At 34.1% G+C, this 17,931-nt stretch overlaps 1 protein-coding gene across 1 annotated transcript in view; it reads right to left on the bottom strand.

The window, feature by feature from the left end:
- The window catches only part of ANKS1B (ankyrin repeat and sterile alpha motif domain containing 1B), a 678,567-nt gene that overhangs the window by 470,631 nt on the left and 190,005 nt on the right, over positions 1 to 17,931 (bottom strand). Inside the window, exon 9 of the mRNA XM_039878010.1 lies at positions 7,557 to 7,700. Coding sequence (XP_039733944.1) covers positions 7,557 to 7,700 — 144 coding nt within the window. The remainder of the gene's footprint in view (positions 1 to 7,556; positions 7,701 to 17,931) is intronic.

The following is a 17,931-nucleotide window of genomic DNA, read 5'->3' as shown; positions in this document are numbered from 1 at the left end:
AAAATACTCATATTACTATAAATAATCAGATATTTCAATACAAAGGGAAGAAAAATGCATATTTTGACCTACAGATCTAACTAAAGACTCAAAAATGAAGACTTTATATGTGTTGTCTGTGTGTGTTGGGTATTTTGTTGTGCCAATAAAGATATTTTAATCTTATTAAAGATTAAATCTTGATAACATCTATAATAATTGGAAAATATTCCCAGATTTTTTAACATAATCTGGGTAAAGAATATAGGATAAACGTGATTTTTGAGGGTCTTTTCACTGTATAGTCAGAGTACAGATGTTTAGGAAAAAGGTTAAAAACCTCATCAGCAATTCAAAAGTATGTCAAAATATAAAAATGATCATGGCTGTAAAAATAGGCATTGCTAATAAAAATAGCTTTATTTTTCCTGTTAATAGAAATAATAATTATTCTTACAAAAATAGAAAGCATAAAGAAGAAAATTAAAATTACGACTGCTAAGTAAGCACTTTAAATATTTTGCTGAACATACTTTTAAATTCAATCACATATACAGATGATTTTATATAAGTTGGACTGTGCCTATAATGCTAGTTTGAAATTTGTTTGCTCTGCTACTTTTTGGGGAAAAAAAAAGTCAGGGATATCTTTTCTTTTCACTAAATATGGAACTATATTATCATTTTTATTGATAAAGAATATTCTATCATAGAATGTTCTATAATTTATTTAACCAAACCCTTATTGTAAGATATCATTCTTGGTTATTACCTTTTTGATACAATAAAACTTGATAAACATTCTGTATTTAGCCAATTTACCAACTTGAACAATTCTTTCTTTAAGGTAAATTGTCAATTAATTCTAATCATTTACAATTAAAAGTGGTGGATAAGAGAGTATGTGTATTTTAAACTCATGCCCAACAGAAAATTTGCCGAACCCTCTTTGAAAGCAATTTGCCAGGATGTATTGATTCTTAGATGGGACCCTTGCTGGGTGGGGGTGGTGAGCTGAGCTGTGGCAGGAGGGGTGGGAGGGTGGTAAAGTGGAGAGGACAGTGTCCCTGCTCTGAGGGAGGGGCTGATGGGCAACAGAGACAAAGGGGTGTGTGATGGGCACAGGTCATAATGGGCAGGAGAGGATAAAACTGCTGGGAACAGATGTGTCTGGCTCAAAAGGAAGTCCTTGCCGAGTGAATGCGCTTGGACTTCTGCTCACCCTGATATCTCCTGGGATCCGGACATCTGCACACCCTGACATCTCCATGCTCTAGGTAGGGCAGAGTCTGGTCCAGGAGCGTCTTCAGCCTTACAGTCACTGAGAGACAAAAAAGCCTTCAGAAGACCACCGCTAGCCCACTTGCTAGAGAGACCTGGGAAACAGGACGCTCTACAAAGTGTGGTAAGGAAGGTGTGGAGAAGCCCCTAGGAGCTACCTTGATAAAAGGGAGCTGTAGATGGCCAATATGTTACCATATTACACAGCTGAAAGCAGCTCTGCAATGGGCCTGTTTAATACCCCCATGGGGAAACTGCAGCGACAACTGTACAAGGGGGAGTACACTCTATTCAAGTATGCACCAATGTTTGAGAGCGACTTCATACAGGTGAACAGAAGAGGATCAGTGATTGATGTATACAACCGTGCCAGCATGGTGACTGTGGGCATCGTTCGCACCAGCCCCAACCTCGCGCTACCTGATGTCATGCTGCTGGCTCAACCAGCTGCTACCTCTGGCTCTCGCACCCAGAAAGGAGGTAAAAAGCCTACACAGGTCCTAGAGCTAACCAGGCTGCTTCCCTTGGAGTTTGTAAAGATATCGATCCATGACAGTAAAACAAAACGGCTCCGCCTGAAGTTTGCCACTGGCCGCTGTTTCTATCTTCAGTTATGCCCCACTTCAAATGCAAGAGATCTCTTTGCTCACTGGGAAAACCTTGTTTGCATCCTGAGACCACCAGTGGAGGCTTACAGCTGTACCTATGCCCTCCCAGCTGGGGACGAACTGGACATAACTAAGTTTGAGGAGGAAGACAAGAGCCTACAGGTAGGTCTTTGCAGAGTCTCTAAAAGATGGGGCTGGGTGCTTTGGGAGAACAGCTCAAGGTCCTGCAGAGCTTTGAGTACTAAGCTAAAATGTATTGCATTTGGAAGTGCTCAGGGCCAAAAAAGCCTCCATTTGGAGGCCATGCCACATTGAGAAGGTCCCTAGTGCTTCTCCAAGGCATTCCCTGAGGCTGTATTTCAGAGATTCCTTAGCTGTCAGCAATTCTTAATTTCATATCAGTATTCTATTACCTCTGCATCATCCTGACCATCCAATACATTCTTCAACATATACCACTCCGACCCAGGTAGGCTGATACATTGTGGGACATCATATCTCTCCATGACTGCTAGGTACTGATTTTTATATGTTATCAGTGTCAGTGCAACATGCTTGTGTGCATTTGTACAATTTGTTAGTAGCTATAAAATATGAACGTGCATACCGCTTTACCGGCAATCATACTAATACAAGTGTATTTTTAAAAGTGTATGAAGATACTTACTGGTGATTTTAGTAGTGCTCTTGCTGGGTGTGGAACTATTAAAGCAAAACTGAGATGATCACTGTGGAGATAACCGGGGTTTCCTGCTTCAAATGGGAGATTAGACTTGAGACCTCAAAATTCTTAATCTTGTTTAGTTATGGGAATAGAAGGGAGCAGACCTTTCTGGTCTCACTTTCTTCACTTCACTTATCTGTCTTCCTCCTAGGCAAATGCTTTTGATTTCCGTGGAACGGATCAAGATCAAATCAGCATTAGGAACCTTCACATGAACCCTGAAGTGTTTGGGGCCACCTCTGATGGTTATGCTGGGGAGGACTGAATTCACGTGCCTCCTACATCTTCAAGAGTTCACATACTTCTGTCACAAAGCCTACAGCGCCTGAAACAAGAGCAGCAGTGGTGGCAGGAGCAGTGTAAAACAGATACTAACATATGTGCCATGGATGTGTCTGCAACCAATCTGAAGAGAAACACAGCACTAACAGGAGCAGCCTTCACAGATCCAGGAAGAAGCGAGACCGAATGGCTCAAACGGGTGCTTTCGACATGTTTGAATATTGTCCTTAGAGGGTAACTTCCAGCACATCAGTAAGAGCTGCTGGCCTCCCGCCAGAGGACAGCATGAGTATGGTGAATGCAAGAGCAGAGACTATTGGCAAGCCCGTTGCAAAAACAGCTAAAGCCTCACTATCAGGATCTCTCATCTCAACCTTGCAGAGTGAAGACTACATGAGTAAATGGGATAGAAGCCAGAGGCTCTCCATCCAGCAAGATGGACTCTTTACAAAGGAAAAAAAAAAGGCTCAAAATCCTGTACTGCTTATGGTGCAGAGGTGGACATCTTGTCCAAGACTGTGGGAAAGCAGTATCGGCCACCATAATAAAATTCAACTTGACTCTCTGCTCTAAGAACATAATGCTCTATTAACAGGAAAGAGTAGCCATAAAATTAATGGCAATTTAATATTGGGCTCTGAACTATTTTTAAGTTTCCTTTAACTTGATATTTGTAATTAAATAGGTGACAGAATAAAATGTTAAAGAATGTTCTCAAAGATTCTTGTCCATTTATGATCTACATTTATTAGCCAAAGAAAATTCTAAAATTTCCAAAACATAACCAGGAACAGAAACAACCAATAGAAAGCAAGGTGATGTAAATGTAGCCAGGAAAGAAACATGACATCATAATTTTTAACTATTTTAACATTAACTATGACTTTGAGTAGGTTACCTGTTTTCTTCTTTAAATGGTTACTTTGAGAATTAGGTATTAGACATGTGAAATATGTGGCATATAGTAGGCACTGTGTAAATGATAATGATTATTATTGTCAAAAGTGTTGAAAAACATTTGAGTTTAGTCGTACTTTCTAGAAAGGACTTCATTTTTCTAGTCTCTTCATTCTTGATTTCTCTCCTAATTCTTTGCCCAACTTAAATCTTATTTAACTGCTTTGAAATTACACTAAAGTACCCCAAAATATTATATAAATATTAATTTTAATCTCCTGATATTATTTACAATTCTAAATTTTCATGAACTTGGAAGGAACTACTTCTTATAAAAACTTCAATAATTAGTCACAATGGAAGGATAAAATGCCATCTAAAGACTAGGGAAACAAAAAATTAGATAAAATGTAAATATAAGATCGAAATCTAAACAAAACTGGAAATTAATCTTAGAACTATAAGATAATTTTGCGAGTTTAAGAGTTTAAAAGCGATAGACACATCCCACAGTTTTGTAACCCAGAACCAGAAAGTGTAGGTAACCTGGCTACCAATTAAGTCTGTATTTCCATAACCCTCATGTTTCTGAAGCTTAACACTGTGCTTTGAATATGGAAGATATTTGATACATGTTTGCTCGATCCAATTAAATTAAGTGTTATAAATGTGAAATAAATATCATTTATTTCAAACAAACACATCTGGGCATAAAGAAATTCACATAGCTCTATACTAATTCTACTGTTACCTAGGTCTCCTGTACCAAACTGCAAGGCAGTGGTTTTTTATGGGGCCCGATATGCACAGTACTTATAGCTTAATGAGTTTTAATAGCCTCATAAAATACTTCAGATCTGAAAAAGGCTTCAAAATAAATAGCTTTCTTAAGATTTCATAAATAACAAAACCATATGCTTAAAAAGTCCTGAGTTCAAAGCTGTTGCAAGTTGCAGGATAAATCTACATTGGATATAAGACCTTCAGTGTCATAACAAATATATTAAACTATATTAAAGGAATCATCCATTGTGCATGAATTTGATTGTAAAATATGAAAGGATTTTTATACTTTTGTACCGTCACACATTAAACAATTTTATTTTAATATACGCATGCATATATATACACACATATAAATGTTAAAGGAGAGTCCATCAACAAATTGAGAACATTAATTAAAAGGCTAGGTGAGAACATTGGTAAAAGTATTCTAATCTTGATTTGTTAGATTAAATACAGTAAAAAAAAATTTTTGAAAAGGATACCGCATCTCAAGTAAATCTATAGATCTAATGCAATAACAATTTAAAAAAATGAAATTCTACCATTTGCAATGACATGGATAGACCTGGAGGTTTTTTATGCTGAGTGAAATGTCAGATAAAGATAAATACCATATGATTTCACTTATATGTGGAATCTAAGGAACAAAAAGAGCAAACTAATCAAAAACATTCATAAATATAGAGGACAATCTGGTGATGGACAGAGGGGAGGGAGTTAGGGGGCTGGGAGAAAGGGGTGAAGGGTTAAAGAAGTACAAATTAGGAGCTGATAGATGGTCACGGGGATGGGGAGCATGGCATAGGGAATGCAGTTAGCATTAATGTATTGGTTAGGGAGAGAGCCAGAGGAGAGAAAGAGCAATTAGAGGGATCGTTTTATAAACTATAAAAATGTCTAACCAATGTACTATATACTTGAAACTAATACAATAAGAAATAAAAAAATCTCAAAAGAATTTTTTTAAACTCAACGATAATTATAAAATATAAATTTTTTAAAGAAAGCAATCATGTCATCTAACAGTCTTAATGTAATAATGATTTCTCCTGCCACATATTTTATATAAAAATATCAAAACTGAGTCAAGTGGTTTTAAAAATAGAAAAATGGAAATAAGAGATTTCAAAAGAAAACATAAACCAAACAGGATAAAACATAATAAGGAATGTGAGTTGTTGTCCAATGGAAAGTCACAGAATAATAGATATTAATATATACAAAACACATAGAGCCATATTTGGAATTTGTTAAAAGAAATTCTAGATGAAATGAATTAAACAAAAAATAAGACTGAGAAGTTTAACGAATTTGTTAGTTTGAAAAACTATGCGACATATACAAACATACAAAATAAAAGGAGGAAAACTGCAGACTGGGAAGCATTTTGTGGCACATGAAATGACTAAAATATTAATATTCAATATTTATCAAAGCAATACCACTCTTCACAGAAAAGTAGCCAATTAAAAATATCTAATACTAAAAAATTTTAAGCCAATAGCAAGTTGCTACCAATACTACTAAGTCTAATAAAATTAAATTTAAAAAATAAAAGTAAATGTTAGTAAAGTGGTAGAGAACCAGATATAGTCATATATTATTGATGGCATTGAGCCCTAATGCTTTCTAATATATTTTTAAAAATATAAAATGCAAGGATGTTAATTTCATAAAACAAAAAATATATATAAAAGCATTCAATTATTGGTAAACTGGTAAGCAGATGAGAGTATATTATTAAAATAAAATCTTTCTTAATTTTTCTTAATTTCTGTTCTCCTATACCCTCGAGGTAAAACTTCATATGTAAAAACTATAAGTGAAGAAATGAAACCATAGAATATACACATTTGTTCACTGTTTCATTCAACTACTACTTAATTCTGACAATATACCAGGAACCATGTTGGCATCAGACCATAGATGATGAGCAATACATAGTCTCTACCTTTATGAAGCTCACAGTTGAGTATATATTGACAACAATTATGTATTGGTTAGGATAAATTGTCTTAAGTCTTATAAATAGTTCATATTAAGGTGAAGAGACTCTTTTAGTACTATATGCTGACCTGAATATCCTGTTTAGTTCTCCACAATAAATTAATATTGGAATTTTGATCAAATTGTGACACAGACATGAAAATGGTTTCATAGACACAATTCCTTCATATTTGTTGTAAAAACAGGAAATAACACTTTTGAGATATAACACTTCTGAACAATTACTGTGAATTATTTCCTGTCCTAGACTATTTTTCCACCCATGTGCTATGTAGTTACACATATGTACCTTTACCATTACACTGTTTTTTTGTACTAAGTGCTTTTTCATTTTTGTGTAGAAATAATTTCATTGTGGGTTCAAATTTCCTAACTCTGTCTTATTTTACTTAGTTCTGAAACTCCTCTAAGGGTTTATGGTCCATAGCATACAGAAGGAAGTTGAATGTGATACAGTAGAAACAAAATTGACAATGACTAGCAAAATGGTTTCAAAATTGTAGGCAATGTTTTAGTATTCTGGTCTCATTTTTTAATTGCACTGCATAATCCTCAATGGCACACATTAGCTTGCTGTGTTCCATTGTGCTAAGAAAAAAAAAAATCACTGACTATGCTTTTAAAGAGCCCTAATATGTTTCCTTATAAATCATTTTTTCCCCTATTATTTTAAAATAAATTGTGATTTAATTTCAAAATAGCATTCTTTAAATGAGATATTTCAGGATCGCAATATTAAAACCTCTTAAACAACTCCATACTTCTGGAACCAGCATTGTGACCAAATTAAACAACCACACAAAATTATGTAAAGTATGTCCTTGCATATGCATATATTTAGAACAAGTTATGTAAATATGTTACTCACCTTAACTAAAAATTACAAAGTGAACAAGATACTAATTAGATCTTCAGAGGGGGAAACGAGACTTACTTAAAAATGTAGGCAACTGTTTTTGTTTTATGGTACTTTAAGAAAAGCAAACCGTTACCTGTGCAAGAATAGGAAAGCCAAGGTTCCTACATCCATTACAGGGAGTTAATGCTTCCCAGAGTCCTGAGGGTCCACAAGTGTTTTCAACATCATCTTCTTCTTCCACTTCTCCTGGTGACAAATTTATTGTAGATGAAGTTCTCTGAAATTAAATTTATATTATACCAATATATTATATCAATGTTGTTTAGATATCTTAACATCAATTAAATTACATAAATTTCTTACAGTGTAGTTAGCAAGCAAAATTCAGCTTAATCCTAGCCATAGTTATGTGGCTGTACCACATGAACCAGCCAAAAAAAAAAAAAAAAAAAAAAACAGGTATAATTCAATTTTAAATTGAAGGTGAAAAAAACTGAGTGAGAAAGACCGATAAGATATAAAGTTGACCCAGAATAATAGTTGAATAGTAACAAATGAGAAAAATTTTATAATTTCTAAATGTAATCAGAGGAATAGCATGGAATACTTTATCGAAATAAAAATTGCTTAAAAGCCCATTTTTTCCACAATGTCACCAAAAATGTATTTCCTTTGGGGGGTGGGGTGGAGGTGGGGGAGAGATTCCTGAAATTTTATATTACACATGTAAAGGGGGGTAATACTTTTAAAATTTATCATAGGACTTCCATGTTGAACATACATATTTACTTTTGCTACTTCCAAAACCCCACTAAAATGACAGCAAAGTGTTCGTAAAAATGGTCTAAACCAGAAGGACAACGACAACAGGAAAGATGTTAGCAGATGAGCGATATCAAGAAAATTTCTGAATAATGATAGACAGATGGGTAGGAATTACCTGATTTAGCAAATTTGAGAAAACTGAAAGCAAAGTGACTGCAAGAGGAAAGACCAAGAACCAGGCTGTCCTGTTCATGACTCAGCACCTTCGAAAGGGCTTCATAATTTAAAAGATTGATGATTTATGAAGGTGTAGGGGCAAGTGGGGCTAAAACAGGATGGAAACTATATATCGGAGGAAGTTAGACTCGCATGCTCTTCTCCTTCTCATCCAGCCAAGAAACTGAACCTTTACCACCTGACAAAAAATTGGAGATTTACCTTCTGGTGAGGTTGAAGCAAAGGGATTATAAATTCTAAGAATCCATGTACAGTGAGAAGAGCACCTATCTAAAAACAAAAGAATTAAGTAAATATCTATATACTAAATGAAGATTCTCGACCCACCCTAGTGCCTTCCCACATTTGCCTTAGAGAATATGGCATCTAGATTTATATACCCTACATAAGAGACTAGAATATATACCTTTCTGTAGAAATTAACTTCCTCACATAAATGATCTATAAGAACCTAGTAAAATGGTGGGGGGTCTATGCCTTAACACTTACTGTGAAGCCCACCTTTCAACAAACTCCACTCACATATAGTTTCTAATTTTTGGTTAAATTCTAACAAGAATCCAAAGATCACCAAATATTTGAAGGAAGCCTTTAACAGAGACCAAACATAAATATACAGAAAAAAGTTATAAATAGCATCCTCAGAAAGATATTTGCATCACTGAAACAAGAGCAGAATGCTACAGCATAAATACCTAAAATCCAACAGAAGATTTGGAAAATAAGCTTGAGAAAATTTCCCAGAAGATAGAACAGAAGATGAAAAGAAGTTGCAAGTTAACAAAACTAGGGGATCAAACTAAAAGGTCCATGTAGAGATAGTAGGAAATTATCAAAGATATAATACAAGAAATTTTATTAGCACTGAAGAAAATTTCCATATTAAAAAAGAGCCTACTGAATGTTTAGCAGAGTGAATAAAAATAAAAAGAACACAGTAAGTTTGTCTAAACATCTTCAGAATGTAGTGTTCATCACAACACTGATGGATTTTGATTATCGGAGTTAATAAAGACATTTTATATGTGGAATTGTAAATAGCACCCACTCCCCCACCAAAGTTGTTTCTTTTAAATATAGAATATAAGACTTTGTAAGACTGCTTGTTGGCACTCGCATCTTAAGTTTCCCTTTATTGATTGTCGATAACTGAGAAATTATGAAATTAAATAGTTCCCAAATCATTTACTGTCTATAAGATACCATAATAATATTAACTACAATCTATTGAGCACTATTATTTATTAATTTACACAACAACCCCTTGAAGCACATACTAAACTAAAGCATAGAGAGGTCAAGTAAAACCCACGGTCACAGAGCAAGTAAGTGGCGAAAACTGGATTCCAACACAGACTGTCTGATGCTAGAGCTTACCTTAACCTTAACCACTCTAGAGCTTACTTCTTTAACCACTATTACATGGCTTCTCATTCAGCACAATAACCTGTAAAAAGCAGTATATTGAACAGCCAAGCTAATGCAACTGCAGTTTAAATCAAAGAAATATATTTGTTAATATATTTCTGCTACATGACACTCGCAAAAGCATTTTACTATCTGTGAGATCTAGTGAAAATTTCTGTAGTTTGGTACATAGTAGTCCATACTTTCATAAATACGCATTTCTCAAATCAGTAATACAATCACTGGGATTTTTGATCCTACAGATCATCTGGGTGAAAAAATCTTGGGATGTCTAAAGTCTTAATAGAGCAAGAACATCCATATGTGTTTGATCAACACTGTCTACAAAAATGAACAGAATGATCAAATAGGCATTTCCTTCATCAACTCATGATCAGTTATTGGTTTGACCATCAAGGTTGATGTGGCATGGCACTATAAATCATTACATACTTGGATAAGAATATTTGACATTTCATAGGTTAATCAGTTTTTTCTTCCTCTATCTTTGTCTCCTCCCCAAAGAAAAACTCTGTTTATGTCTCTTCCCCACTCATAAATCACCAGTTATTTCTCATTGCACAGCAAGTAATATAGATTCCTTAATCTGGCTTCAAGATTCCACAGTCTATTTTTCTGTCTTTTTCTTACTCTATTATATCCACCCCAGACTGTAACCAAATGGAATTGTTTAACTTTTCCTAATTATGCTCCGTGCTTTTATTAATGCCTTTCATCTTACTTCCCTGTATAGCAGGTACTGGTTAAGAGTTTAGACTCTAAAATTAGTTCTGGATTCAAGCTCAACTCTCCGGTTAGCCTACTTTTTAGTGTGATTTTCATCAGATATGACCACTGTCAGCCTCACTTACCTTATCTATGCAATGGGAAAATAACATATTAGGACTTCCCTCAGAATTTTTCTGGATAATTAAATGAAGTAATGAATCTAAAGTACCTGACACATAATAAGGTTTTAATAAATATTAACTACCATTTTAGCTGTTATTCTCTTATAATCCCATTGATTCCTCAAAATACATTTCAGATTTCACCTCTTACATAAAATGTTCCAGATTTCTCACTAACAGAAATGATGTTGCTCTCTTCTGAATGCCTATATCTCTCTGTGTGAGTTTGTGTATTATATTTCACATACATTTTGAAATAATAGATGGCATAATGGCAAAAAAGCATCAGCTTTGAAGTCATATAGATACATATTTAAATCCTGGCTCTGCCTCTTGCAAGCTGTGTGACTGAGCAAATCACATAACCTTATTAATCCTCAGCTTCCTTATCTGCAAAGTAGGCACAATCATAATTCGTATGTGATAGAGTAAAATTTATTACTTGACAGTGGCCGGTACATAAAAAATAATCAATAAATATTGTGATTTTTATTATTATCTTTATCCTGAAAGAAATGTGGACACACACATAGCACACACACACACACATGCACAAGTATGGCTTACTTATCCTAGTTAATTGTAAGTTATCTGAAAGCAAATATTGCCTACTCTCATTTGTGTCTCTTACATAATGGAATTTAATACTTGTTGAATAAATCATTAAATGAATGAACTTAAAACTGTAATTTTCATTTGGCTATCTAGAAAATTTTACCAATATTAAGGGCTGTATATAATTGCATCACCAATCTCATTACTGTTAATTTTATTTTCTATTAGCTATTATCAATACCATTAGCAGAAATAACAAAATTTATCAGTGGTTTAGTACTGCCCCCTAAAGACAGAATATAAAGTAGCTGTGTAAAACCATAATTTTCCACTTCACTGCTTTACAATTAAAGATGCCTAAGAAAGATATTTATCAAACTAAATATAATCCTTAATTATACATGGGAAAGAAGCCCCAAGAGCATATGAACTCAGAGTTTTCTTTACTTCAAATGACTTTTAAACTGGAGATCTGTGTCCCTAAATTTCTAGATGTCAGAAAATTCTTCCATAGAAGATATATATATATATATATATATATATATATATATATATATATATATATATCCTATTATTGAATTGTATACTTGAAACCTATATAATTTTATTAACCAATGTCACCCCAATAAATTTAATAAAAATAATAAATAAATAAATAAATGAATAAATAAATAAATAAATAAATAAATGTACATAAAGTTTAAGCCTATCAGTTTTCTTGGTTTAATACATAGCAATCACACAGAAGAAATACTGGATCTGGTCTACATTGTTTCGAAGAATAAATGTCATAATACACAAATACCATGGGGAAATAAATTTGAGCTCAAAGAAAAATACTCCTAGAATAATTACATCAATCTAACATTGAAGAAATGATATTTTCTTGTGAGGTGATGTTGATACACAATAGTTTTATTTAAATAGCTTAATATATTGTAATATAATAGTATGTATTATATCATAATCATATTATATGATCATATATTTTCTTACATTTTTATAAAACATTATGTGCTTATTTAATCATATATTATATGATTATATAACTATATATAACAAAAATTATATGTTATATACACAAACATAATTGTGTAATAACCGTCTATAACAGTGCTTTATAGTTTAGAAAATGTTTTTAGATATAGAATAGCCAAATAAAGTAGGGTAAGGATTATCTTTATTTTACAAGTGAAGAAACTAATGCTCTCAATATTACTCAATTTGCAAGATTATCCTACAAATGAGGCCAGATTATAATCCAAGTCTTCTGACTCTAGGTCTTATAATCTTTTTACTACACTATGGAAGGAAGTTCTTAATTACTAGAGTTCTTCAGAGGGACAATAGATGTTCAAGATGTTCAGAATATTCACAAAGGAATTTCTGTATTAAGTGATAGTTTATAATTGTTGGCCTTTAAATTTTTTTTAATTCTAAAATTCTGTAAGTCTATGCAGTTAAAATGTATGCAGTTCAGGAAAAGGATCAAGGGCCAGTTATGATCTCACATAATCTCATTAATCCCCATTGGTCAACTCTCTAATGCATGTCTTTTGAAACATGGTGGTTTTAAGAAAAAGGGAAAAATCCAAGGATATCCACATCCCATCTAGATATCCCTGGAGAAAAAGCAGAAATCCGGGGTGTTCTATTTAGCCAGGATATAGGAGAGCAATGTATGAGTGGGAAAACAGGATGACAGAATGAGACAAGGCCATCCCTCATCCTACCAGAAAAGCAAAACCAAATTGAAAAGCAAGAAAACTAGCGAAAGGACCAAGCAAAGTTGCAGACACCAGGAAGGAGACAATTATCAGAAATGAAGATCGAAACAAAGACCACTCGGAATGGGAGTCAGTAGTATGAACTACCTTGCAACATAGCCACAAGCCTTTTTGTCTTTATTTTTTAAAAAAAATGAAATTGATTATTGATTTTTTTTAGTGAAATTTAAAGTAATACATGCTTATTGTAAAACCAATCATTCAAAATAGAAAGTTATAAAGGAAGAAGCAAAGCTTTCCTAACCTCATCCCTACTATAAACATTCAGTGTTACGTCCTTCCAGACTTTCTACTCTCGTCGAATGATTTTGTCAGGATAAATTCATAAGTATGCAATTGTATGCCAAAGAGTACAACCATTTGGAACTTTGTATATATCGCCAATGTCATTTCTAATCTACTGTCCACATAGTGACCAGAGACAAAAAAAATTGTTTATGCAAGAACGTAAACATGTTACCTTTTTCCTTGAAAACCTTCTATGTAGTTTCATTGTTCTTTGGATGAAATTCAAAATTCTTAACATGATCCAAAAGGTGGTGTGTGATTTGCCCTTACTGCCTCTATAGTTTCGTCTCGCTCCCGCCATTCCTCCTCAGCCTTGCTCGTAACATTTAAACACACTACTCTGTCTCTTTCCCTTGAATATACCAAACTTCCTCTTACCTAGAACTTTACCTAAGCACATATTGTTTGCTCTAGCAGACACTGTTGGTTGTCTCCCAATATATGTTATTCCCTCTCCCTTTTGTCTTTAGCAACTGAATGCCTAGTCCTCTTTTTTTATAGTAATAGAACCCTAACTTTTAGTTGGGCACAGGTCGGCTTTGAATAAAGACCACATTTCACAACCTCAGCGGCTGCTAGGTGTGGCCACATGATTAAGTTATAATCTTGGGCTATAAAAAGTGTCCTTATATGAAAGAACATATCCTTCTTCCTTTCTGCTTTCTGCTGATTGGAATGCTAATGAAATGGCTTTGGCTGAAGCAGTCATCTTGGACCATGAGGTATGCTTGGAACTAGAGGACATACACAGTACAAAAATAAAATGGAAGAATCCTGGGTTCCTCATATGGTGAAGCTTGGACAACCTAGCACTAACTAAGCTTTGCAAATGAGAGTGAAAAAACTCCTTTTAAAGCCATTTAGATTTTCTGTTACTTGCTGTTGTACCAGATCCAGCAAACACATTGCTGGAACATTCTCTTCTCCTGTCTTCATCGGGTTAAATTTTATTTGTGCTTTAGGTGTGAATTTAATTCACTTCCTTTGATAGGCCTTCTTGATGCCCCAATCAAAATTCATTTCCTTTCTTACATGCTTCCACAGCATTTCACCTTTTTAAAAAATAGTAATTATTACACTTATAATTTTACAGTCCTTTATGTGACTTTGGTTCAATATCTCTCACTCCTACTTGAATGAAAGTTGCTTGACTGCAGAGATGTCAGCTGGGTTAACTACCACAAGCCCAGTGTTTAGCACAGTACCTGGGCACATTAAGAAACTTTTCATTTCAGATGCATTAAATGAATGAATAAGTGAATGAATAAATACCAGATTTCCCTCAGAAATGTTTTATTACTGTGAACATTCTCACTGGTTCTAGGAGGCAGCAACTTAACTGTAACCCTGACCTTAGTGTTCTTTATCTTCTGACTCCACTCTACTCACTTGTTCTCACTGTGTTCATCTCACATTCAAACTAATGTTGAACTCAGCACCTACTTGATTTCGTTAAAGAGAGCATTCATGCCAATCATTAGTAGCAATTTAGATTTTACCAAAAACTCTACAGTGGAGAAGAATGGGCTTTAAATTGCACAACTTAAACTCTCCCAAAAAATTATTTTTCTCCTTGGAACGATGGTTAGGTAAAAGGGCGCCTTCCTCTTCCTGTCCTCCAAGAAGTGCCTAGCTTCCTTGGTGTCAATTTTGTCCCAGTTTTTTCCCATCTGCTCTTCAAATTTCTCTGTCCTTTATTATGCAGAGAAATTTAATCCTAGTATACAGTTTATCTCCAAACTTCATAGGCAACCCCATTATACACGTGATTTTACACAAGAATATTATTTTTTGTCAATTTGAAAGGCAACACCAAAAAAAGTAGATCCGTAATATTGTGTTTTTTATAATACTTTTAAAATTGGGGATCTGAGGACCTACTGGGGCACTGAGAATGGAGGGAAATTGTAGAGATTTTAAGGTAGTTGATTTACACCAAAACTATAACAGTGCCAATGATCAAACAAATAAAGATCAGTGATCATATTGCTCAAAAGAAACAGACTCACTTATCTTATATTTAGTCCTGAGTAAAAGATCACATACTACAGTTTAATATATTAGTGATGCTCAGAAAACTTAGTGTCAAATGTAATACCTGTTTTAAATTTTCTGAAAATAACTCTGAAATGCTACCCTGCACTATCTTTCACCTCAGCCATTTGTTCCAGGTTACTCAAATTCACAAAACCTGCAACTTTTAAGTCTTCTGAAAAAATGGAACTTCTCTCAGATTCATTTGGAGTTAGTTATGAATTGTAAACTGCATTCATATGGGCAAAGAAAAGAATAGAAGAAGAAAAACAAGTCTTCATGCCAATGAGTCTACCAAGTCCACCTCCTACCATCCACTCGCCAAAATGGTGTCGCTCTGCAAAGTGATATGTTAAAACTGGGGATTTGCCAGTATCAAAGTATGTCATACTTATTGAAAGATAAATCGCTACTAAAGCAATTATCTTAGTTGCAAGGAATACTGAAGAATCAGTTAAGGAAAAGTGTTTTCTTTTTAATAGTACATGAGGCATTCATTGTAATTCCTCAAAACACTCAGTTCGACACATTTTGTCCCCACCTGCTACCTGTTTATAGAGCTGACATCCTTTGCTTAGCCATCTGGGAAAATTCAAAGAAGAAGGTATTTGGTTTGCTAATCTACTTTAATACAATCAATTTGTATGTTCTTATTATCTTTTAAAACTTTTGTTCATTTAGCTGATTCTGGCTTACTCATGCTGTTTATTATTGCAAAATTAGGGAGAGAGAGAAGTCTAAACTGATGTCAGGTTTATGTACAAGGAGCTAGTTTAAAAAAAAATGAGAGTTACTCTAGAAAGTTAATTCAAGGTTCAGTTTGTTCTTTCAGCAAGATTTAATATAATAGGTAAAATGTGTAACTTTTGGAAAACTAAACTATCCTTCATGACAGATCATGTTATATAAACAAATATTTTTTGAATAGTTTCTTTTTAAAAATCAAAGATCTCATTTAAATACATAATATGCGTCCATTTTAGATCTACAGTTAGATAACTTTTGATAAATGTAAATACCTGTGTAATTAGCACGATGATCAAGATATTGAACATTTCATCACCACAAATGATTACCTTGTGCTCCTTTTCTGTCAATAGGTGCCCACCCGTGGCCCCAAAAATACTTTTCTGTCACTATATTAGACATGTCTCTTCTAGAAATTCACAAAAATAGAATCATAAAGTATACATTTTAAGTCTGGCTTCTTTTGCTCAGCATAATGGTTTTAAAATTCATCTCTATTTCTCTTGCATCCGTAGTTTATTTCTTTCTAATGTATGGATACACCAAAATTTGTTTATACTTTTTTCTGTTGATAGACATTTAAGTTGTTTCCAGTTTGGGGCCATTATGAATAAAGTTGCCCTGAATGTGCATATAAAAGTCTGTGTGCAGACATAAGCTTTCGTTTCTCTTGGGTAAGTACCAAAATGCCAAGTCAGATGGCAAGTGTATCTTCAATATTTTAAGAAGTTATCAAAATGTTTTCCAAAATGTGTGTACCATTTTGCATTCCCATTAGCTGTGTGTGAGAATTCCCCACAGTCCTAGTAACTCTTAATTTTAGCCATTCTAATGGGCACGTAGTGTAGCTTTTAATTTCCATTTCTGTGATGACTAATGTATCTTCCCCTGTGCTTAAAGGCCATGTACATAACTTTTTGTGAGTGTGAAAAGCCTTCCAAATCCTTTGTTTATTTTTAATTGGACTAATTTGACTTCTTATTGTTGAATTGTAAGGGTTCTTTTTTTTTTAAGACTTTTCCTTTTAGAGCACTGGAAGATTCATAGCAAAATTAAGAGGAAGGTACAGAGATTCTCCATATACTCCCTGCCCCCACACATGCATAGCTACCCCCATTATTAACACCCCCACCAGAGTGATATATTTGTTAAAACTAATAAACCTGCATGAACACAACAAAATCACCAAAGTCCATAGCTTATATTACAGTTTACTCTCGGTTCACATTCTATGGGTTTGAACAAATTTATAACGTCACATATCCATCATTATGGTATCATACAGAGTATTTCACTGCTTTAAAGATCCTCTATGCTTTGTCTATCCACCCTCCTAACCCAACCACTGTCAGATTTTACTGTCTCCATAGTCTGGCCTTCCCAGAATGTCATATAGTTGGAATCATACAGTGCGTAGCCTTTTCAGATTGGCTTCTTTCGCATGGTAATATGCATTGAAGTTTCCTCTATGTCTTTTCATGGCTTGATAGCTCATTTCTTTTTAGATCTGAATAATATTCCATCGTGTGGATGTACCACAGTTTATCCATTTATACACTGAAGGACTTCTTGGTTTCTTCCAAGTTTTGGCAATTATAAATAAAGCTGCTATAAACATCCATGTGTAGATTTTTGTGTGGATATAAGTTTTCAACTCCTTTGGGTAAATACCAAGGAGAGAGATTTCTGGATCATATGGTAAGAGTATGTTTAGTAAGAAACTGACAACTGTCTTCCAAAGTGTCGATACCGTTTTTGCTTTCTTACCAGCCATGAA

The sequence above is a fragment of the Pteropus medius genome, unplaced genomic scaffold (assembly GCF_902729225.1).
Source record: "Pteropus medius unplaced genomic scaffold, Ma_sr-lr_union100, whole genome shotgun sequence".
Lineage (NCBI taxonomy): Eukaryota > Metazoa > Chordata > Mammalia > Chiroptera > Pteropodidae > Pteropus > Pteropus medius.
The sequence above is the reverse complement of the archived record's forward strand: the minus strand, read 5'-3'. Positions and strand labels throughout refer to the sequence as shown.